The 25518-nt window shown below is 41.1% G+C and overlaps 1 protein-coding gene across 1 annotated transcript; it reads left to right on the top strand.

Annotated features, from left to right (window-relative positions):
* Positions 1-439: 439 nt before the first annotated feature.
* Positions 440-10534, top strand: sult2st3 (sulfotransferase family 2, cytosolic sulfotransferase 3). The gene is made up of 6 exons (XM_083989592.1): positions 440-834; positions 5699-5907; positions 6024-6150; positions 9248-9342; positions 9737-9917; positions 10042-10534. Exons 1-6 carry the CDS (start codon positions 693-695, stop codon positions 10152-10154), a joined length of 867 nt encoding a protein of 288 aa, XP_083845718.1. The 5' UTR covers positions 440-692; the 3' UTR covers positions 10155-10534.
* Positions 10535-25518: the final 14984 nt, after the last annotated feature.

Below are 25518 nucleotides of genomic sequence, written 5' to 3'. Positions count from 1 at the left end.
CCCCTTAAAATAAAGTGTTACCGAATTGGGTATTAAATCACTTCACTATCATTATCAGATTATATCGTAAGATGTATACACACACAAACACCTGAAACATGAACTGCACACTGGAGTGCTCTTGTAATAATAACAATAACCAAATAATAACAATAATAGTTGTTATTATCATCATTATTATCATCATTATTATTATTATTATTATTATTATTATTATTAGTAGTAGTAGTAGTAGTAGTAGTAGTAGTAGTATAGTGTGGATAGAAGATTGTTTATACATCACTGCTGTTTTTAACATCTATCTTGTGACCATAAACTGGAATGTGGCTTCCACTGACTTTGGTATTGGTAACAGTGCGGAGTGGGCGGAGAAGTGGAGGTGCTGTCAGAGTAAAAACTGAACTCGATGCGTGTCGAGTGTATAGTAGGGCAAGGGCTACAGACAGTTACCAGCAGAACAAAGTCCTTGTATCTCGTCTTTAATTATCCAGACTGACTGAGGCTACTGAGCCGGTGTTGTGCTCTCTCCGTGTTTTCACCGGTGTTCCGTGCAAGTCTGTGCAGCTGGAGCTGAAGCCAACCCTCCAGAGAGGAAGAGAGGGAGAGAAAGGGAGGTAGGGGAAGCTGCAACAGGAGGGGGGGACACTATCTGGAGGGAAAGCACACACAACTACACTCTTCCTCGCGGCATAATGTCCACTGAAGAAGACATGTACATACTCCACCACGGCCTCATGTGCCCGGTTGAGACGCACTCCACCGACAGCCTCAAGTTTGCGCAGGAGTTTACGTTCAAAGACGATGACGTCGTGGCTGCTACGTACCCGAAGTCAGGTCGGTGTGTATGTGTACATTTGTAATACAGACTGCTAACTAGACCAGTCGAGCAATGCCATGTCTTCATTACAATCCGTGCATGCGCAATGTGTGTGTTGCTGGTGGTGTGTGCAACAGAAATGACAGGTTTCAACATAACTTTTTTCTCCCTCTGCATCTTCATTTTGTCATTTGCAAGTAGACCTACTAGTTAAATTATGCAGAAGAACATTTCTTGTGAATTAATGCAATTTGATTTAATATCATATTGATCATAATGTAAATGCAGAACATTTATTATCATGTTATGTTTGTCTTACTTAAGCTGTATACTAGTGTCTCAAGTAAAGCACCACTAGTCATTAGCAGGAGTTGGGAGGGGGCTTCCTTCCTCAGACCAAAGACCTGGATTTCACCACAACAGAGTGCAGCACATTCAAAAGATTTTATGCAGAAACCCCCACGTTCATATCAGTTACATTACAAATGATACTTCATAGATTATCATTGCACTGTAATCTCTCCTATTAGCGTTTCCCATAAATTATTATTATTTTTGGTTCATTGCCTGGACTGTTTCGACAGTGCTTTGGTATTTTTCAACCCTTTCCAGGAGATGTTACATCTGCAGCTGTAACTTCATATTGTTTGCTTTGGAAGTCCAAAATCACAAAATAATACATTACATTTATCATCAGATACCAGTGAATCCTTCTCTAAGGAGCCTAAATTTACACTGGCAAAGTAGACAATGTATTTTCTTGAAATGATAATCTCACCACATTTAGGCCCCAAGTCATCCTCAAAGGAAAGCAGGCAAGTGTGTCAGTCTCTCCGGGCGTCACTTCTTCATTTAACCCTCTGAGCTTTTATGATGCTTCCACACGACAGTTTGTCTCTGCATCACTGGGTACTGCCCCTGAATCAGCAGACATTTATTGTTGTCATGGGAGAAAGTACAGGAACATTAATGACAGTTCTTATCAAGTGACCGGGTAAGTCTTGTCAGCATGACACTGAGTCAGCATGCACAATAGGTTCCTGAAACTAAAGCAGCTATATGAAGTTAAAACATTGCTGATGCAATTATTAAACCCTGTGATTTTACTATTGTGACATATCGAAACGTCTTCGTTCAAACAAACAGTCTCTAGGATTCACTATAAAAGTGTCAGATGAAGTGTCATGGGGTTCAAAATGCTTCCTGTGTAAATATTTAACCCTGTTCTTAAAGTTTCCTGAAGGCTTCAGCTCCTGAGCCAGGACATGATGTTCCTATAATTTACAGGATTGTGTGTTTTTTAAGGAAAAAAGATGTTTAACTAACCAACCAACCAGAACCTATAAAAAACAAGAGCTAGTGGTGGAATGAACTTTCAAGCTATCGTACTTTAGATAGTATATATTACAGGAGTAAAAACAGATCCTCAGACTTTTTAAAAATTTGGCAATCTCATATTGATTTTGATTTTGGAGTGTCTTGGGCCAATATAGGGCATAGTGGAGATGGTATGATCAGTGTGTAATGATATGTGTTATTGTTCTGTTGTATTGTGTGTGGGTAACCACCTTTTTTTGATTTTTTTTTTTTCGATTTTTGATTTTATTTTAGTTATGTTTCGCTGCTGGTGCTTGTTTGTTTTGTTTTGTTGTCATTGTCTGTGTGTTTGAAGGGTATATGACTGGTTGTTGTTGTTTGTTTGTTTTGTTTGTTTTGTGAGGGAACCAGGCCCATTTGGGATTGAATGACTGTGATATGAAGTGCTGTATTACATGAGATTTGGTGATCTGAGTTCCTGTCCTGTGGTTGAAAATGAAAAAATATAATAAAAAAAAACAAGAGCTAGATGTCAGAGGTAGCCTCGCATCACCAGGCTCTTCAGCGAGGCGAAGAGCCTGGTGTCTGTTAACTCCGAATTTTGTCTGCATTCTGGTTCCCGTCTTATAGCGGATCCAGAAATCACCAAATTCACCAAAGTAAAAGTGTTCATCAACATAAAACTCATAAAATAGACATTAACTTGTAATACAATAAAAGCAAAAGGTTAACCAAATGGCTCTGGGACTTTCTTGTAAATGATAATCCAAAGAGTTTCACCGCATTTTATTAGCTTGGTGCTTTTATTTTGGCGGAAAGGCCTGCCCCTCTCGCCCTGGATCCGGTAGGTTTCTTACCAAAACAGAGAGTCAACGGCCCCAGACTAGTCAGAGGTGATACTGGCAGAGAGGATTAAAGAGTGGACTACTAGACCCTAATCTGAGCAGAGCCATGTCCACAGATTTGTACTTTCGATATGGCGGCATGCTCCTTCCCTCTCACTGTCACTCCATGGAGAGCCTGGGATTTGCCCAAAGTTTGTCTGTAGAAGATACTGATGTGTTTGCTGCCACTTACCCCAAGTCAGGTACAGTGTGTCTGTCTTACTTACTTTGATGTAAAAGGTTAAATTTAAGTACAATACATGTTGTTGCCTTGTTGTAAATTTGTGTAAATTGATCATGAATCCAGGTGCAGATGAGTAAGAACCGTATTGGTACTGGCACTGGTGTTAGTCAGTGTGGTTTATGTTCATAGTTGTGAATCACAAGACTTTTATTTATTTATTTATTTTTAATTTATTGCAAGGATTTTTGACTTTCTGAAGAAACAGGGTTAGGGTTAGATCAAAGATCAAAAACCATTTATGTACAATAACAAAGTGATTAGTGAGAAAATTACACAAACTGTTTTCCATATGTCCAATTCATGACACAAAATGTTGAGAACATTTGCATGTTGACAATGTGACATATGTCTTGAGCTGGAATATATCATCACGTTTAGTTAACTTTCCTCAGCTAGTTGAAGTTTGAAGAAGGACTGACACGAGGAGTAAAGAGAGTGGTAAAGGCCTTTTTCATATAGACAACAGTTTAAATGTGACAGTTGGAAAAGCAAAGGTTTCTCTCAGGCTCCTATTAATGCATGTCAGCTCACTTGACACACGGTCAAGGCTTTTCGGGGAATTTGAGTAGAAAAAACAGCTCCTTCATTAATGTTCAATGTTAACAAGCCAAAATGTGTGATGTGGAAAGAAGAGCATGATAACTGTGTGCGTCACATGCAATTGCATTATTTAAAATTATTATTTTAATACTTTTATTAACATTAACACTAACTAGGTTTTTGTCACAGTAAGATTATAGTATCCAAAATTACACATCTTAATGGAGATCAACTGTGAGTCAGACTTGAGTTAGCCTGCAGGGGCCAGTGCAAGGTTTGAGTGTGTACAGTACATTGCAATGTTAAAGCACCAGCGGCTCAGTGCCTGGCTGTAATTTGAATTCTCAATTTAAGAATGTAATGAGCTCTCAAAACATGTCTGTACTGTATGGTGAGTGATTGATGAACTGCTCCTTTACTGCTCAAGTGAATCAAGGGAATACATTTGCAAACAACCTTCAGTATGTGTGCAAAAGGACTTCCGAACTGTAATACAGAAATCATCTCTCTGTTATACTCTGTTAAATGCAGCCCTCTGGCAGAGATAGAGGAACGACAGGGAGTCAGATAAGGAAATATAATAATATAGACATTACTTTCCACAGCAGTCCTGTCCCAGTTGTTTCCTAAGAACAGATGATATCTTCATATGAAGATCCTCACATCTTTGATCTGTTCCAGTTGGTCATCCGGAACAAACGTCCTTGTCAAAAACCTTCTTAGCACATAAAAATAAGTGTCCTTATCACTTTTTTACAAACAGGCAGTGCACTACAAACCATAATCATACACAAACTATAGTCATCATTTTGCTCACGGTATAGAGGTGGTGAGCATGTTAGAACACGTCCTGTATGAACATTGTCTGCCCCAGAACGAAAGAACAGCTGATCTTCGCCTGATGTAATTCCTCCTGTCTCTCTCCCTGCTTCCCTGTCTCTTTACACCGTCCTATCCAGTAAAGCTCTGGTGCATGATTTATGAGTCTTATTTGTTTGGGGAAATAACTGGCAGCTATTCGGAATAGCCTAAGGATACACTATCATTAAATAAAATAATTATCAAACCTTAAGACAACATTTTCTTTGACTTGTGCTTTGACAGGTCCGGAAACAAAACACGGCTGTTTCCATTGGAAACCCTATTTTTGCAATGGGAACAGTTGTGTTTTCTCATTTCAGGATGTAACAACAGCACATTTTGAGTGTACATGTAACTTGTGAATGTGTCTATTTGAGACAGATGTGTTGCTTTGAACATTCATTTTCTTTTAAACTAAGTAGCCTTAGTGTTACAGAAAAAGTCCACACTGCACTTTCAGTCCTCAAGATAATTGTCATGCTTGAGTGAGTCCAGAGCCACTTGTGACTGATAAGAGAATTTGAAAAAAAAAATCAGTCAAGCGGGGGATGTTGGGGATAGGGAAAGGCAGTTGTTTGAGGTTTTTTTGCCCACAATGTCAAATCTGAAAGGGCTCCTACATACGAAATGTGGCTGAGGGAGCTGGGGAACGCATTACACTTGGAGAAAATCAGGTACATTATGTCTGCTAAAGAGGAAATCTTTTTTAAAACCCGGCAACCTTTTCTCGACTTGGTGTCTGGAAGTTGACCTGATGCTAATCTGTCACTGTGCCATTATCTATGTCCTATATCCTGCTTGTCACATGTCAAAAATCTCTGTTAGTAAACCTGGACTGTTCTGTGTTCAACCACCAACTATTGTGAATATGTATCTATTCCTCTATTATGAAAACAATAAAAATGTCAAAAATCTCCCAATTAGACAATATAACATCACTTGATCACTCTTTTGGTTTCCTTTCCCTATAGGAGAAGTAAGTGCTTCCTGCGGGCCATGTAGTAGTGATTGATTGCTGTTCTGTATTTTCTGCAGGTACAATCTGGATGCAGGAGATCCTCCCGCTGGTGCTGAATGGTGGAGATCTGACACCGATTCAAACCATCCCTAACTGGGACAGGGTTCCCTGGCTGGAGGAGAAAAGATTGGCAGAAGTTGTGGATCAGCTGGCATCTCCACGGGCTCTGGTCACACATTTGCCCTACAAGCTCATGCCGCCATCTTTCCACGCCTCCAAAGCCAAGGTATTATATCGGAGTCTTTTCAAGATATTCCCATCTACCTTTCTTAATCTGATCTCATATCTTAAACAGATCACACTTGTGTTGTTTGTATTTTATCCCATGGCTGTCTGCCATAGGTGATCTATGTCATGAGGAATCCCAAGGACATCATGGTGTCTTCCTACTACTTCCACCAGATGGCTGGATTCCTCGAGGATCCAGGAACGTTTGATGAGTTTATGGAGAAATTCATGGATGGCCGAGGTCAGAGGTTACATGAAAAGTTGGGAACCTTTGATAGCATAGTCATTTTTTGTAATTTAGCCAATGCAGAGCAGTTGTTTGTAAGAATAATAAAAAAATAAGAATTGCCTTACTAATCCTCAAAGGGAAATTCATTTGCAGAACAATTAAAAAGCCTGATGGCTGTATAGGTACAAAAAATCTTCTAGGCTATGGGCCCTAGTTTCGTTGACCGAGCGAAGTCTAAGTGCAGCGCAGCTTCGCCACGCCAACGGGGCTGGACCAGGGGTCTCATTTATAACCGTTGCGTACGCACAAAACGGGGCTGAAAGTGGCGTACGTGACTTTTTACGCCAAGGTTGTGATCTATAAAAAACAAACTTGACGGGAGAATCTGCGCAGCTCTAAGCAAACTCTGACCCAGGCGTACGCTGGTTTGGAGGAAAGGGGGAATTGGCGACACAGACGGTGTGGTGGTGAACTGAAGTCAGACTCAGGAAATGATGAGTGAGAAGAACGATTATGTTTTTATTATCGGCCGTCACACATTTAATTTCAACCCGTATGCGTTAGATCCATGTTGCCACGGTGATTTAATTCAACAGCCTTATTTTGCATCGGACTGGTGTTTCAGAAACATCTTCGTAGAATCTAACTTAAAATTCAAAATCAAAATTCCTTCTCTATATTTAATCACCACCGTCTCTCTGTCATATTGTTCACTCCCAGAGCGCAGGAGGAGGAGAGGAGGCGCGGCTGCATGGGATAAATACATGGTGTAAATAACTATGTTCCTATGATACTGTGTGAACAGTGATCGAGAGTCAATTCAATCTCAAACCCTGGAGAAAAAAATCCAGTAGGCCTAATCGTTCCCACAATTGTTACATTCTGTTTTCTTGTTATCAAGAGAAGTGTCATGTTTGATCATTCATCAGAATGTAACTGATTCCGCTAATGATTCAAAGTTTAAAGTTAAAGTTTTATCGATCAGTCTAATTACTGTAAATGTATGAATATAGCGGTGAGCCCCGTGCGTAATTCTGCACCACGGCACCGCTGGAGGAGACAGGAGGGAGAGGGAGACCATGATGAATGGTTAATAACTCTTTCAGATTAAAACTGTTGTCATTGTTGTAACTATGTGCCGAACCGGGTCCAGCATGTGAGAGGGCAGCGCACCAAAACAACACCGCGTGCGCTCTGAGACGCTGACGCCGTTAACAGCTGCAGCAACACGTCACGTTGCCACGTTCACACCTGCAACTAATTCACAACACCGACAGAACAAGAGCACGTCAGGCTCATTGACATGCAGATCGCATTCATGTGGTGGTTTGCATTGACCATCTACGGTTGAAACAGGGCGTGAACAGGGCGGAACGTGAAGCGGATTCAGCTGCGCACAATTGTAGGAACTCTGTGATTTATAAAGGGAAGTTTGCTTGCAAGTGTGCGTACGCAGGGTTTTATAAGTCTGAATATTTACTGGCGCACGCAAAACCTGGCTTTTGGGCGTACGTACACTTTTAGTAACAATCCCACGCACAGTTTTATAAATGAGACCCCAGGTCCATTTCGCAAGATTCGTGGGCCGCGCAGTCAGACTTAGACCAGCGTAAACCCTCCCCTAGTCCCTCCCACCGGCGCAAACGGCGAAGAGGGAGGAGAGAGGGCGGGAGGAAGACAGGAGGAGGAGAGAAAGGCGTGGAGTGGGTTTGACACAGCCGAGTCAGATCTTCACCAATCAAATGAGCTCCTCTCCTCACCTTTAACTGTGCGGCGGGTGATGCGCGCTGCAAGTTTGTCATTTTATACTTGGACTGGACGGAGGAGACAGCGACCTCTCCCCGGAGGAAACAGCTGTTTTGGTCCGGAGGTCCGAGCTCAGAGTGACCAACAATGAGTTTACTAATAATAATACAAATATCCTTAATCAGGTTTGATCTGATACACTGAGAACCCCTGCCCAATGAAAGAAACAACAACTAATAAACTAATAAAGAAACTCACATTTATTCAAACCCTGTAAGCAAGATGAGAGGTATAATACAACATAAACAAACACCATGCGTAACGGATGAAATCAGCGCTCGCTCTCTCTCTCTCTCTCTCTCTCTCTCTCTCTCTCTCTCTCTCTCTCTGTCTGTCCTCCTCTCTCTCTCTCTCTCTGTCCTCCTCTCTCTCTCTCTCTCTCTGTCCGTCTCTTTTTTTCTCTCTTTTTTTCTGTGATAGAGATGCTGAGTATACGGCTATATACTGACTATCTGATACTGAGGCTGTGGTGGACTAAGAGAGATGAAGATTTGTGTTTTGTTTTTCATTACGGCTGCCTGATGCGCTAATGAATTAATAAGTAAATAAATAAATAAATAAATAAAGCGATCATCACAAGGGCAGAGTGGTATCTCAACACGGCAGCGACATGCAGTCATCCACCCTCAGTCCTGCTTGGGACATCCACAGCTGCTTTTCAGTGCCAATTCGTCCCTGCTGTGTTAATTCAGGTGGAGTTTCCATTACGCGTGCCACAGCCTTTGATCTCTGCTTTGATCTGACGTCAGATGTGACGGGACAATCTATATAGATATAAATTCACGTGTTGATTCCATTAGTTGCATTAAATAGTGGTTATTGTGGATATTTATTGCATTGAAATGTGTCTGGAACTGTGGAGATCTGCCTGTGAGGTCTTGGTGACGTGTGTGCACTGCAGGTCAGTCAGCCAAACTTCCACTGCACCTGCTGCGCTCCGCCCTGCGCTGAGACTAGACCTGGTTGGAGGTGGCGAGCTTTCAGCGCAACCTCGGCGAGACATTTTCCCACGAAACTTCCACTGCACCAAGCTGAATCTGTGACGCCTCCCCCTGCTGCGCGGCCACGCCTATCTCAGCGCAGCGCGATCTACAAATCTCCCAATCTGACTTTGCGCTCGGCTGCGCTGGTCGAAACTTGCATTAGACCGGCTGCGCTACCTTGCGCCACCTGCGCTGCGCCAGCAAACTAGGGCCCTTAATCTCTTCGTCCCGCATCAAAGAGAGAGGAGCTGTCATTTATTTGGTTGGAGATTGTTGATTGCAATTATGCTGCAATGTCATCATGTCTGTGTTGTCTGCAGTGCTGTTTGGAAAATGGACAGACCACGTGAAGAGCTGGAGCCACACCGATATGGGAGACAGAATAATGTTCATCACATATGAAGAAATGAATCAGGTACAACACGTCACGCAGTCTCATTAATTTGCTTTTTAATGGCAATGTTCTACAGTTTTAGGCCAGAGTTGCTGGAGGACTGGTGATATTTGATATTTTTTACCAACAAATGATCTCTTCAAACACAGGTCAACAGGATGTTTCAGACTGTTCCAATAAACAGACAGGTTTTTACATTTCTTATCTCACTGTGGTGATGAAGTTTCAGGTGGTTTATGCATGTCATTCGGCCAATTGTCACAGGCCACTTTCTTTTTCAGGCCCTGACAGCACACTTATTGTCCATCTGTGTCTCTCAGTGTGTGGATACTTTGTATTTACGTTGTATTTTCTGACATCTGACATCAGCTGGAAAACATGTGACCAGAGCCCAGTCCATGTGCTCTTCTTTCAGGGGCTACCTGATGCTCTCAGGCGTATTTCTGATTTCCTGGGAAAAAACCTGAGTGAAGAAGCTATTCAGAAGATAGCAGAACATTGCTCCTTCAAGACCATGAAGACCAACAACATGTCCAACTTTAGCCTGGTGCCAAAGGTGTACATGGATAATGACAAATCTCCATTCCTCAGGAAAGGTGAGGCTCTGTTTGTCCATGGTGCATTTCACTGATAACCTGCTGGAGGCCGGCTCTCTTTCACATCATACTGTGTTTTTGTGACTGTCTTTGTGCATGTGTGTTTTTTTGTTGTTGTTGCCAGGTGTTACTGGAGACTGGAAGAAACACTTCAGCCCAGAGCAGCTGGCCCGGTTCACATCTGTCCTTTCCAATGAGCTGGAGGGGGAGGACATGGCTCTGAAGTATCTAGTTTGACCCTGCAGATACTACAGCATAGTTATTCATTGCAATTTGCACATGGACGTAAAGCACAATTACCTAGTAAATGTTCAATTAGTATGGTAACTCTCACACATTAATGGCAATAAATGGAGTTAAAACATATCACATAAACATGTAAGCAGACTTTTTTATATTTGATTTGATTTGATTTTCTCCAAGCAGTGCCACATTCTTCACACATTTAAATTTTGTTCACACTGGGTTTTGTTATCAGATTTTAATCATGTATGTATCTTTATATATATTCAGCTTTTCACTCACTATAGTTGCCAGCCATTCCTTATAAATCTCAATTTGTATACTTTTTTTTTTGCATGCGTGCACAGCCTTAATAAAATTTATGGTCAAATCTACTTGATAATCTTTTCCTTTAAATGCTGTTTTTAAGAGGTATTTCCATTGAAGAGAGTTGTTTTAGTTCCCCGGCAGTGCCAGGAAATGACATTTCTCCGGAGACACAGATTTGCAGCCAAACAAGCTCTTGTGAACTGCAGTGTATTGTAAGCTATGTTCACAGTCATAACCATCACCATCACCACCATCAAAAAACATAGGAAAACAGTTTATGTTTGGGGTCTGTGGTTTATTCAAAGAAATTGGGACATTGTTTCTAGGAATTGTTTCTTACTGTAGAACCTTTTCCAGTATACGTGGACCAGGGATAAGTATGAAAACAGTACAATCAACACCAAATTTCAGCAGACAAGCTCAGACATGCAGAGTGCCTGCTGGCTACCTGTTGTGAAACAACAAAGATATGAGTAAGTAACTGTAACAACATAATATGTAACAGGCAGAGATGTAAATTGATAAGTAAAGCAGATGTTAAAAAAGTAGAGCTTGAGGGATAAGTATTTTTTTTATTCAGAAGGTAATGGGATGTGACTAAAGCCAGTTGAAGAAACATCAGAAAACGAACTTTAATTTTACTGGAGATTCTTACAGGCCATTTACATGCAATCTGAGGCCTCTGTTTTCTATGATCGCCTCTGCTTGTGTGGGTTTGTGAACATCCTTTGAATTCAATGTAAATGGAAAAATTAACAGTAAGTCCACTCATTTATGTCCCACAGATCTCTGCTATATGTCATTCCTTTCGATGGACGATGGCCCTATACTGTAGCTTTTTGACATGATTATCTGTTTATAACCTCAAACTAATGTATAGCAATAACAATGTGTACAGGCTGCTCTTCTGCCAAATTCATCAATTCTTAATTGCTATCCATGACTCTGAACCTGTTTGATTTTCCAGTGTTGCTGGTTCTTAAGCTGGATATTAACACCTTGACAACCGGTGCAGAGTTTTCCATTGCAGTACAGAGGTTGCTCACAGTCTTACAGACTGTAAAAGAAAAACATACTTGGAAAGCGAGGACAAACAGGTCCAAACATGTTCTCCCTGCATGCAAACATGAGCAAAGACACAGCAAGGGCCTGAGATACTTGTTGCCTCTGGCATATCTCAAGTGGCTGACTCGCACACAAACACATATGCACACTATTGTTGTCAAACAGTTCGTACTGTGAATGTTAAATGTACAGAAATTGTAATTTCACCAACAGTGAAGACAAACAAAGTTGAATCAGACGACTTGTGAAATTTATTTGGTTCAGCCAATAGATGGCAGCCTAACTAAGCAAATCATAAACTCAGTCATTCATCCATAGAGAGACAGTCTGGCAGATACAAGCCAACTGGTTTGTAGACACAGCCAGAAAATGAATTCATTCAACTGCAACAAATGATTTAGACTGAGTCATTCACAGAAAACCAAGTGATAGTTCTGCTTTTCACTCACCAACAGCTTTGATGGTTTAGTGCGGTGCTGTATCATCAAATGCACTGCAACACAAGTTTCAGATTTTAACTGACCATATACAGTATGATGAAACAATTACAAGTACATTACAATACAAGTTTGTATGGGAATCCTGTTCTCACACTCACACTATGGTATTTTATGTGACAGAGACAAGCTGTTTTCTTTCTTCCTTGGTTTCTGTGTATGATTTCTGTGCCATGTGCAAAGAAGGAGCATCACAGAAAAATGATCATTACTTTACTGTAACTAAGACTATGTAACTCCTGAAATGTTTATAATTTTTTTAATTTTATCTTCAAATTGTACACAGATTATTAATATCAAGTACACATGGGTTGATGCTGTAGAAAGCTCCTCTGTGTGTTTGTGTGTCCCTCCCAACTCTGCCTCCCCTGAGTTCTGACACTACTGCAATTACATGGTGGCCTTTTGTGCCCGGGTGGGAGTTTGGGTGTGTGTAGTGTGTGTGTGTGTGTGTGTGTGTGTGTGTGTGTGTGTGTGTGTGTGTGTGTGTGTGTGTGTGTGTGTGTGTGTGTGTGTGTGTGTGTGTGCAGACGATGTGGTGCCTGCTCCAGGACACCCACCTCGTTGCCGCCTCATGCCCGTCGGTCCTGCCCTGGGCTCCCCACAGGATGCTTGGCTGCTTTGATGCTCTCTCTTCTCATCAACACACTGTAGAGATGCACACGCTCAGAAACACATATACACACACTTACACAAGATGATAACCAATAACCCCTCAGAAGATCCTGTAATCTTTTTAAAGTGTGCTCAGTCAGCCCAGTCTTCTTAACTTCCTCCGCCCAGAGCAGTTCTCGTTTATCCGATGAAGCTCCATTCAAGGACAACCAAAGGTTTTTTAATAAGTTTCCATGTTTGGATTCAGCTACTGTAGGCCCAAGCATCATGACATTTCACATCTTCTGCCACTTTAATCCAATCTGAAAAATAAAGCACCCCAGTGGCTTTTTTTTTCTTTTTCCCCGTTTCAATAATCACTACAGTTGGAGTTGCTGAAGGGGCCAGGGAATCTAATGTCTTCTGTTTTGAGAAATCAGCTTATTTGATCTCTTTCAAATGAGTGGAGTTATGTCTGCACAGTAAATATTTAGATAGTTTTAACTTAGCTCAACACACTTGAAACACAGTCAGACTGACAGCTAACCTGGCTCTTCCAGGTTCCAACTAACAAAATCCTCCTCCCCAAAACTCACGTCTTTTCATCAAATTTTTATGCCACCATGGCGGCAGCAGCCAAAGCCGGAGGCTATTGTTGTACATCCTATTCTCACAGACACAATGATGGCTGACTCCACTTACACATACATATTGTGCAGGCCCAATTTCTTCATGGTTTTAGTGTCTGGTATCAATCTTTTCACCTGGCACGTGGAGGCATTGAGTAAGAATATTAGTTTAGTAGCAAAGAAGACTGTTTCTGTTCCTGATTATTACTATTCTATGCTTTTTGTTTCTGTATCATTTGCATTGTTAAATGGTCCGTGCTTGATGCCCCTGTTAGATACATACAGCCCGCTGCCAGCCCTCCCCAGGGTCATATAGCCAACTCTAGACATCAGCAGATTGACCCGGGATAACATACAACATCTAAACATCCTCTCCTCCCTTTTTGTGAGACAAAATCATGAGGAAGATGCACCATTACCTTGTATAACCTTTACATTCAGTACTTGGCACTATGGTGTGTAAGACTAAATCTGTGTTTTTATATTTTCTTATAACTAAGCTGCAGACATGTCCGCGCTTTACTTTTTAGTATTTGGATGCTTCGCTGTTGAGGAGATTTACCTATGTGCTTAAATTAAAGCAGAAGTGGTCCGGTCGTTTTCGCTAATGCTGCGTTCCAGGCAGGCTTTTGAAATCGTAAATTACAGCTTCAAGTCACAACTTACGACTTTGTAGCGTTTCAGGCAACCCACTCGTGTTTTTCCGACCTGTTTTACCGGTGAAAGTCACTATAACGGCCACTCGTAACTTCCGACCGGTGAACTCGTACCAGATCGAACTGGTACCACTTCACGGTCGGAAAAATACGAGTTTCCTTGAACGCACCATAACAGTCCTCGTCCCTACGTCACCACATTCACGGCGTTCCTTGGCTGCACACACAGCCCTGCATGCCGTTCTCTCTCCTCATTGGATAAAAACTGTAGGATACGATAAATGTTTTCTCCTCGGCTCAGAGCAGAGCAGAGGGACTGAGAGACCCGTGTTTCAGACCAAACACTCTATGTAAGTGATTGCTGTCGGAAGATATAACTATTTAAGACTTATATTAACACAAATATATCACTTACTTCTGCTTTAAATAAAAAAATATTTCTGTTACTTTTTTTAACCTACTTTATTGTTGCTTTGTCCTTCACTCCATCTCATACAGTATTTTATATATTGAATACACAATAAATGTGTGTGGTATTTATGGTGTGTCTATATTCTTTCAATGTAAGGCGCCTGGATTTTTCCAGAAAAATAAACTATTATCCTATATTTAACTAAAGTCAACTAGCTCAAAGTTGTTTAGCCATATTCATAATCAAATGTCCCCTTTCTGTCTCTGTAATATACACAGACAACATACAACTTCTGTCTGGCCTCATACTATCTCTCCCATCCTTCCTTCAGCTGTCCACATACCGCTCATCCTCTCTTCCGGTTTCTATGAATGCATCGACCAGCCCAAAGCAACGCATCGACCATATGTTTCCTCAGGACAGGTCATATATATACAGCGTTAAATACAGCCTCATAAACAGGTAGGTTGCATTTGCGGCCATGTGAACAACTTTCTTAAAAACACACACAGACACACACACTCCTCAGTCACGCCCCACCCAGGGTGTCTGCACAGTTCCGGGCCGTGGGACAATTAGCAGTAATGGCAGGAAGCTAGTTAGCGTTATCTGCTGCCATGGCGGCTTCCACTGGCACTGACAGACCCTGGACCAGTCACGTAGAGACGCAGACAGACAGACACAGAGCCAGGGTGGGAGGAGGAAATAGATGGGTAAGAGACCCCCAGGCATATGGCCTGAGAGGACATTTATACTATTCACCTGCTAGGCTGCAACTTAAATAAGAAAAAGGGCCTAAGCAAGTCAGGAAATACAGCATTGTCTCCAATAATGTGTGCTTATAAAATATTAGAATAAACAAACACACAAAAAACCCATTTCCTTCTTCTTCTTTTTTTAAATCATATTTTAATCATATTTGATGTATTGCTTTAATTTATTGAATGGAGGTTCTCAGTTTCAGAACCATAGTTAGGCCTATCCATTCAAACAACATACTCAACACAACAAATTTCTACTGGTTAGAAATTGATACACAGATGATACCTGAAAAGTCTTTTCATGTATTTTGGGTAACAGTAATGCATAACATCCCTTCTGTGTGCCACTGCTTCGTCTGCAGCACAGCGCCTGGCTGCAGCTGCAATGTCTCTCTATTGTTCAGCAGCATGTCTGTCTTCCTGTACGCATGACACGGCACATGCCTGGGAGTGGGTGGTGGGGTGGGTGTGTTTTGGGGAGCGATGGGAATGACGGTAGTAGCACTGGAGAGAGCGAGAGGATGTGGTAAAGGAGGCCCAAAAAAAGACTGAAAAAAAATAAAATAAACAGCAGAAGTCCCAGAATGGGGCTCAGACACAACAACCTTCACGTAGCTTTGGGCAGCTCCTGGTCACATCGTCAGGGTCCACTGTGACTGTATTTACGCAACAATGTCATATCAACATCCGGCAGGGTTGTGATTATACAGCAAGTTTTTTTTTTTTATCTGCATAAAAAATCACTGAAGTCATCATAGTTTTTATTTTACCCCTGTATGTTTTACTTAAAAACAATAGATTTTATGCAGTTTAATAAACATTTGGGCTCAGTTTAATTAGTTGTACACTACTCGTCAAAAGTTTTAGAAAACCCAGATTTATCCAGTCTTTTATTGCAAATCATGCAGTTTGTCTCATTGTACTCTGAATGAAATGAAAGCATAAGATGGATGAGCAATTGGAGTTAAAAAAAAAAAAAAAAGGAATCATGGAATCAATTTATAAAACAAAATGTATTCTAAACTTTAACTCATCAAAGTAGCCACCTTTGGCAGATACAACAGCTGAACACACTTGTTGTATTCTTTCAATGGAAATCAAAAGTTCTTCTCAACATTGTTGCCGTTACTTTGCTTTCACTCTTCTGCCTAGTTCATCCCAAACCAGCTCGATGAAGACTGTGTAGGCCACTCCATGTTTTCAAGTTTACCATCTTGTTCTTCTTTCCTAACGTTGTTCTGGCCTAGTTCAGACTTGTGTTTTTGGTCATTATCTTGCTGTAGGATGAACCCCTGGCCCTGACTAACCAGGCTCATACCAGATGGTACTTACTGCATGACGCTGCCGTTTTGGTTCATGGTGCCTTTCACCGTCCTTGGATCCAGTAAAACAGACCCAGACCATCCTCCATGTTTGACAGTTGATGTCATGCACTGATGAACCATCCTTTCAACTACTAGACAGCGTACAAAATCCTGCGTAATGAACCAAAGATTTCAGTCCATGGTGGTGGCCTGCAGCCTCTTTTTCCTTTACATTTTTTTTTTCAGTTTTGGGTAAACTCACCTTTTTAATAAAAAACAAAAAAAACACTGGCTGTTCACAACTTATCTTTGTACCATTTCAAGATATTCATTGGACTTGAACTGCTTCAGTTTCAATAAGAAACCGGAAAATCGAGGGACTTCTAAAACGTTTGACCGGCAGTGTACATTTGAGGCTGTCTGCAGACTTGAAGGATCTGGTGGCTCAGTTTTCTGCTGTAAACTCTGCTTTATGCAGCCAAATTTGTGGCTTCAGATAAAAAAATAAATAAAGTGGGTATATTCCAAGGTTAAAGTTTGATTGTTACAGTATTTCCTCTTTGTGTTATTATTACGCTGCTACTACTGTAAGCAATCAAACACTGTCCAAGCCAACCCTTTACATTGGACTCAACTCATTAATTCTTCTTACCCTGAGAGAAATTCAGTACAGGATCTCCCATCTTATCTACTCCCCCCTTTATCTTCATTGAGTGTTTTCCAGAGTGGTCTGCTATTTCTCCCAACCACAGATCATATGCAGCTCCAGTCCAGCTTTCCGATTTGAAAAATCAGCCACTTTGACCAAAACAAATATATTTTGTATTTACTGGCAGAATATACAGAGGTACTCCAAGAATCACATGGCTCAGGTTCTTGTTTCTTCCCCTAATCCCCTAAAAAATAACAGTGGACAATGCTTTCTCAAGAACCAGGCGATTACCAAAATACTTCTCACAGAAACACAACGAGAACTGTGAATCTCATCCCCCATCACTTACCTCAGAATTATTTACACAGTAGCTTACTGACATTTTTACAAACTTTTTTTTTCCAGATGTGACAACTTTTTCCCCATCCTAATTTAATACTATATCGGTTCGTGTGTGTGCAAGTGTATGTTCTGGTTCAGAGATTAAACTGAAAAATGATCCATACTATAGGCAACAAACTACAAATCCAGTTTGGGAATTAGAACTGAAATCTCAATTAGATCAGATTATTAAACTTCGTTTCAGCAGGATGTGCTGGTGAAGACGTAGGGTAGATTTTCTTAATTTTCTTTTTTTTTTTCTTAATCTAAATGCCAAAGTTTTTGCTTTTGATTTATTGGCCTATGGACTGCTATTTCCTCTGTGTCTGTGTGAAAGTATGTGTGTCACAGTGATGGGGGGAAAAAAAGGAAAAACAGAGCATTTTCTGTATGTGTTTAAGTACGAGATCTTCCCTTTTCCCCTCATCAACTCCCCAAGGCAACGGTGCAACAAAAGAAAAGGCCCCAGTCAACATTCAGATAAGGCCCATTTACAAATAACTTACAGTAATACTGCATGGAGAGGTTACGTGCTAGTTTGCCAAGCACTGTGCCACTGAACCTTCACTGTGTCTATGTGCTGCCCCACTCGCTGACGTCTTACACGTAAAGACACAAATGCATAATGTGTGTGTGTTTTATCTTCTAAATTGTGTCGGAATAGGAATGTTTTAACTTTTCTAAAAACCACAGCCAGAATCCTGTACACACAAGTTCTCCACAAGCCAAATGTTCATTCATAAAATATGATTTGTTTTTACAACTGGCTGAAAATCCTGAGCACAGCAGATATCCAAGGCTGTCGGTTTTAATGATGTCTGCTGAATGAGATGCTCTATGTGTTTGGAAGAAAACATCCTTAACGGAAATTCTCGTAAAATATCAGCTGCTGGCAAAGAGCTCACAGCCCCTGCAGTGTTTGGACATGAATTCAGTCACTCATGTGATGGCATGCAAAATAAACTATAAGTCAAATAAACAGGGCTCCGTTCTGGTAAAAATATTGTTTGTATTGCTAAGTCGAGATGGGGTCAACAACTTCCTCTTCATTTCAGAATGTCAACAAAGGCTGTAAGCAAAGTTTCCCATTGTAACAGAAGTAGGTAGTTTATTCAGAAATCAACAGATTGACAGTATAAAACAAGTTGAATTAAAGCATTTAAGCTTTTGTGCATGAGCAAACAAACATACAGGTTTATATCTATCTAAGCCTCGTACAGAGGGAGAAAATAATGCCAAAGTGGATCCACATATAGAAACCATCTACCCCTCAGTGCAGAGATGCAAAAGCAACTTGTACAGTACAAATAAGAGCTCATTAGCTGCACTGCTCTGTTTGTTCTTAAAAAAGGTCCATTAGTCAAAGCACATGTAAGGATGCTTAGGTTTGAGACAAGCTGACTGCAGACCAGCGTAACATCTGTCTTCCTACTATTGTTCCTGATTGTATTTTGAATTTCAGTGACGTGCAGCAACCTTGACAGAGCCCATCAACTGACTAACTAAGAGTAGCCTATGATGACATGTTGATGGAGGAGTGAAGAACTTAAAAATTTACTTTTAATTGAGTTTTTTTTTTTTTTTACTCCCACTTTTCAATCAAAAAGCACAAAATGAAGAAGAAAAATGAATCTGGAAATTAGCTCTCTTCATGATGTTCTTACAGGAAACATTTTGCCAAGTGACCTAGATTCAGCTCATCTCTGGGACATCTTCACTTGAATTATCTAATTCCACCAGTGTGTTTTTTTGTAGTGTTCCCAGAGTGGCATTTCTTTTTTTTAATCAGAGCAGTGGAACATCAAAAAGACATCTGCAGCTGGATCTGAGTTTAGATGTTCTTGATGGTCACATGAAAGGTCTGGTGAGAGACTTAATGGCGACATTCGGGATTGTTTAGACTGCCCAGCTGTTTGATGAGGGACATGGTTTAGCCGAAAAATCTTTAATCTCTTTGAGCGTTGGCCATTTCTTGAACTTCTACATCTCTTTCTGCCACTCATTCTGTGGTCACATAAGTATAGCGGGATGCTGAGGGCATTGTCCAGAGAACCTGAGCAAACAGGTGCAGACGGCAGAGGAGCACATCTGTCACCTGTCTGTGTCCTCTGCTAACTTACTATGAGTTTCCTTTACGGTGCAAGAGGCCAGGAGGGGCAGGAAGTAGTCCTGTGGAGGTGCCGGGGTCTGGCAAAATGCTGAACTCGTCCAGAATAGACGCGGCACGGTAAATTCACACACACAATTGCACGCAAATATGGTGTACAGGATGACAACGTACCGCAGTATTTGTTTATTAGTTGTTTATGAGACAACAATGGCTGGCGTACACAGAGGTTTTAATGACCTTAGGGCGTCGGTCTTACTGTCTATTCTGTGTATAAATATTAGCCTGATAAATATAGCGAGCGGCTGCGTCACTGTCACTTTCACACTGGTAACAATAGAGAGAGTAGGGGAGAAGGGAAGTATTCCTTTTGTTTAGAGTCTTCTATGCTGCTATTTTAGTAAATGTGATAATGCTACAGACGTGCACACAAGCCACAGCTCAGTGTGTGAGAAAGAAGTGATCCAGGGGTCACTATTACCATCATACTTAAAACTACACTGTTACTCACAATATTTGAAAGATGCAATAATTTTAAGATTTTCATACTGTTGACTTTCATCATGTTTTATGTAAGTTGCTTTGTGCAGCATAGTCATATGTAAATTATTTTCACTCATATATTTTTTAATATATTAAAAAGAGGGATACACAATGTGTGGTTTGCACTGATGAATAAGAAAAGCATCAATCAACACACCAATTAGACTTTACTTACAGCAGATTTATTGAGAAAAAAATTCATGTGTCTACTGACGAGCGGCCATAAAAAGAAAATGTTTAAAGTGCCTTAAAGAGGAACTGCAAGTCTGGTCACTTTTCCACTGTTTTGCTAACCCTCCTCCTGGCCATGTGCATTTGTGTACAACAAAGCAATGCATGCAAGATGCAAGAAATCAATCGATGGAGTTGTACATAACGTTACGATGTGTATATTTGTGTAGTCTTATCTGATATAAACAAGAGATTACGGGTTACGGGGCGCGTTTGTGTCGCGGTGCCGCAGAGATTAGGGCTGGGACACCGGGGCGGCGGCCCCATTCTTGCAAAGTTGGTTTTCAGCCAAGAGATGCTATGTGGAAGAGCCTCCATTTTCCCTTGTAAAAGTTAAGCCATTTATTACACCATCACAATTACTCCAAAGCTGTTTAAAAATCCTAAATCCTAAATCCTGCATTTCATATTTCTTGAGAAAGAAAAGAAAAATTAAGACCGAATAGATATTTTGGCCAAATGTTTTGCCACTGACATGATGAAAGAAAACTTAATTTTGATTCTTTACATTTTCAAGCTTTAGCAACAATGTTTACTGACGCGCGCACACACACCTACGCAGACAAACACATGTTTACATATTTAGTGTGTGGCTTGTCGGCTGAGTCATTCTTTCAGCCGGGTGGTGGACGTGCAGTGGGTATTTACACTCACACACGGGCGTATGCACACAATCCATTCTAGTGTCGCTGATTACTATCTTTGTGTGTGAGCACTAAGTACTTCCTGCATCTTGATGTTACAGTAATACTATAGAGTAGGGACAATGACATGATTGCTCCTAAATGTGATTTATTTAGTATCTGTATAGGATTCATTATCCTGTGAGCAGCGGGGGTTTTATTCAAAGCAGTAACTGAGAAAACAACATGAGTTTTGCGTGAGTGAAGTTCAATCCCTTTTTACAGGAATGTATCCTCTGCTGTGGGAAAAGACTGAATCAAGGTCTGGCTGTCTCGAGCTCAGTCAAATACAGGAACGATGAGAGTCCGTTCAGCCAAGGATATCCAAGATTGGAGACTGGAGTGGATTTTCAGGAATGATCTGTGTCATTTGCCTTACTTACATCACATTTACCTTACATCAAGATATTTGCAATACTGGCACGTCTAAGGATAGGGTTAAAATCACGTCAAATTGGATTTAATTTTATGTAATATCAAACACAGTGTTTTTCAGCTAATTGTGAAAGATGGCAACTGTTTTGCCTAAAGGAAACAAAAAAAAGACAAATTCTGTCCCTACAGAGCTTTAGACAGTAGCTAGTGTTTGTGTGGTTCCAGTTACGTAAACTAATGAACTGAGCTTATCTTTGTAGTAAAGATACTTGAGAAGGTGCACACACACACAGACACACGCTCACGCATGCACACATACAGTACGCCTGCTTTGTTCACACAAACGGGAGAGTGAGGGTGTGTCTTCTCCAGTCACGAGAATCTGTCTCTGTCTCTCTCTCCTTCCTGCCTGTCTCGTCCTTACGTCTTCAACTGTCACTGTATTGTTTCTGTCACCACATGTGTGCAGCGTATGGGCATGTTTGAGTCTGAATTATAGGTACACAAACACTTATAAATGTTGGGTTTTTTTTTTTTACAAAAAAATGTGTGTTTTGTTCACTGTATGTGTATTTGTATACAATTAAAGATATAAGAGCACATATGATACATGTCCGTTGTCCGCAAGCAAACACTGCTGAAATGTCTTTTAGTAATCTGATACTATTACGGCAAAATTACAAAAATGGGTTGTGTCTGCATGTAGGCATTTGTTTGTGTATTTGAGCGTATGTGTGTGAGAGAGGCAAAGTGTGTGACTACTATTATAAGAACAATGTGGAAGTTTTGGCACCAACAGAACAGCCAATTGTTCTCAGCATTTTGTTTATTTTTTGGTCACAAAGACAAAGAGAGGAACAGTCAATGCTCAATGTTGTGTGTGTATATTTGTGTACGTGTGTTTACGTGTGTACGTGTGTACTGTATCCAAGAGGGTTTTCTTTGAATGAATAAACCTATTACAAATTACAACTTTTTAGAATTAGAAGATTGTGTTGCATAATAAAATCAGTCGATTACATATTGATTTGTATTGTAGATTATTATGAACCCACAAAACATTTTGGAAATGGATAGAAGAAATGCAAAACGGATCCAGACTTGATGCTATTTTGCAACATTTCTTCAATACAGTAGGGCTATTACAGCACCGAGACTTTTAACTACAGAGATATCAAGTGTACCTGTACTATCAGACATACTGCACCCCCTGAATTGTCACACATAAGTTGCCAACATGATGAACACTGTGCTGTCATAGCATGATGCATGTAACAGGTGAATTCACAATATTATGCACCAACCACGACTGTTGTTTAGGTTTGCCTTCAGGCTGCAGCTGCAAAATGAGTGAGAAAAAAAGGAAAAAAAATTATCAGACGCACAAGGCAGGAAGTACCAGTCAAAAACTAACACTGAGTTATGTGTCCTATTGACATTTTAGAGTGGTCTTTTATACAGATGCTAACAAGCTGCTTCCACTATGTAACTGGCGTAAACAAGGTCCTAGGACGAGGTCTGTCACATCCAGCGCATCAGACACTCAGGTTTCACTGAACATGTTTCAGTGTTGGAGATAGAGAATCACCGCTCTGAAAATTTTAGACAGAAAGTCACGACAGTATCATCACTGAAATACTTAACAAATATAAAATGCTTAGCTTTGATAATTTAATTATGTATTCTGATGTCCGTTTAGTGTACAAAATAATTCATAATGTTGCTCCTCCCCTATTGAAAACCTTTGTTAAACTCTGCTCTGAGTATAAAGTTTTAAGATCTGTCTCAAGTGGAGATTGTAACATAAGCATATTTCTGCCTTTGCTCAATCTTTTCCCGGGAAGTCAAACAATGGATCCTAAGAAACCAGTCATGTCAGCATTAATCATGAGCCTAAATTATTTTTAACTAGGGCTGGGCGATATATCGAATACGCGATGTATCGCGGCTAGTCCCCTGTGGGATATAGAAAATAATATTGTGAATATTCGAGTAGGCTATATACTATACTGTACTCAATTGTCACGCAGTTGCTTTTAGTCGCGGACGGGGTTTTCTCACTCTTTCTCTCTGCACAGAGCGCACCCACCGTAGCAGCATGTCTGGCAGAGATCTGAGGTAGTGGCAGCAGCAGGTGTTATGAAAAGTGGAGGAGGAAGAATTAATTCCGAAGAAAAACAATACAGGATCCATCATCTGGCGGTGGTTTGGGTACCGGAGAGAGGATGTTGACTAAACAACTGTCAGTTGGTTTTAGTCGCGGGCGGGATTTTCTCACTCTTTCTCATCTCTCTGTACAGAGAGCGCCTAGTTCACATTCTGCCCTCAACATACAGTCTAATTCATCTTTGAGGGCCATGCATCTTAGAAAGAGTCTTGGGTCTGTAGTAACCCAATGTAGCCTGCACTGCAGCATCAGTAGAAACAAGAGTTTTTAACAATTGGGACAGTGAATGAGAGAAAATCACTCACTCTGACAAACGTGGTACCAGCAGCTGTCAGTGTGTGCCCACCCTCGTTAATGGCCCTTGTTAACAGCCCTCATTATGTGCACACTCCGTTCTAATGAGCCATAATAGCACCTCCTGATAATCATCCTGATAGGTAGCCCCCTTTGGACTTTCTGGTCCAGGATTGGCTGACTGGAGGACGGCGTGGAGACATTGGTAGGCTATCAAGGGGACAGTGGGAGGGGCAAGCTGGCTTTTGGCCAATGGAAGTTATAGGACCCCAAGGAATGACATTTGACTGGCGGCCGGCACTAATGCTTCATAGATGAAAGGGCAGTGACGTAAACTGTGTGCGTTCGTGTGTTTTGGTGTTTCAGTCACAGAGGGTCATTACGTAGTTTCATTCATTTTACCTCAGGCATGTTTAAGATTATTAAAGTTAAAGGGACAACGAGGAGTTTCTATTCGGTTATAAAAAAGTCTCATGTTAATGTGGATGAATCTCCGCTACCCACACTTGTTAATGGGCCCATTTTCGATAAATATATCGTTTTGTCTCTATCGTTATTTTGTTATTATTAGTGGTGGCGGAAATGCTGGTCGAGCCGACCAGCATTTCCTTCGTGGCGAGTCATGAGAATAACGCAGCCGAATCGCCGTTTATGGTCAGAACTACGACGGTATGTGAACCTCTTTGAACCTCTGACTTTAATTATTGATGAATGAAAACATGAGTCCGTCTTGCGCCGGTCAAATAATTTTACGGTGCGCGCGGAGGCTCAAATGTAGTGTGAAAACGCTTCGCTTTTCCAAAACTCCTTGTTGTCCCTTTAATGCTTATGTTAAATCTGCTAAACCCCACGTGCCCCCCAATTGGAGGACTGGGGCAGGCATACAGAACAACCACTGCACTCATTATGAAAGAATGTAGTCATATTTTACATCGAATCAAACAGCAGAAGCTGGGCTACAACGTGTAAAAAACATGACCCAAACGCAGCCCAAACACTACTCAAATAACTAAACATCAAACTTCATGAAGCACCTTGTGTGGACCCAGTCGCTATCTGGCTCGTACTAGGCTCATGCTAAACACATCAGCTACCGCAAAGAACAGGCTACAAAGATTGGAACGATACATAGCACCCGCGGCTACACAGAAGCACTGCAGAGAGAGAAGCCAAAACAAAGTCGGGCAAACACAGACACTGCTTGGCCAAAACGTGGTTGTAAATTTCCTCTTACCTTTGCTGTTTTGCCGTGAAAAGTTTATTTTATGGGTAAATCCAGAGAATTTCTAATATTGTCGTAGACTGGCTCTGGTAAATCCACAATATTTCCAGTTTGAACTTTGACCGGTGTTGCATCTAAATCGGTCCAGACGGGCTTTAGGAGCCGGGGAATCTTTACGAGCGCCGCACACAACAGCCTGCATGTCACACATTTCAGGATTCTGCTGATTCTGATTGGCTCATGAGAAGAATTCTGATTCTGATTGGCTGCCAGTACTGTCAATCAAATCAACGTGGGTATAGCCTCATTCTATTGGCTCCAACGGTTCGAATGAGCTGTCAATCAATCAACCAATCCGCTGCGGAGATAGAGCCTGGCGTAACTGCACCCAAATAAGCTGCTCTCAGTGCAGATTTACCCAGAGGGACACAGAGGGCCTAGAAAGTAGCAGAGCCGTAGAGATACAATGTTATATA

The sequence above is a fragment of the Trachurus trachurus genome (genome assembly GCF_905171665.1).
Source record: "Trachurus trachurus genome assembly, chromosome: 16".
Taxonomy (NCBI): Eukaryota; Metazoa; Chordata; class Actinopteri; order Carangiformes; family Carangidae; genus Trachurus; species Trachurus trachurus.
The sequence above is the reverse complement of the archived record's forward strand: the minus strand, read 5'-3'. Positions and strand labels throughout refer to the sequence as shown.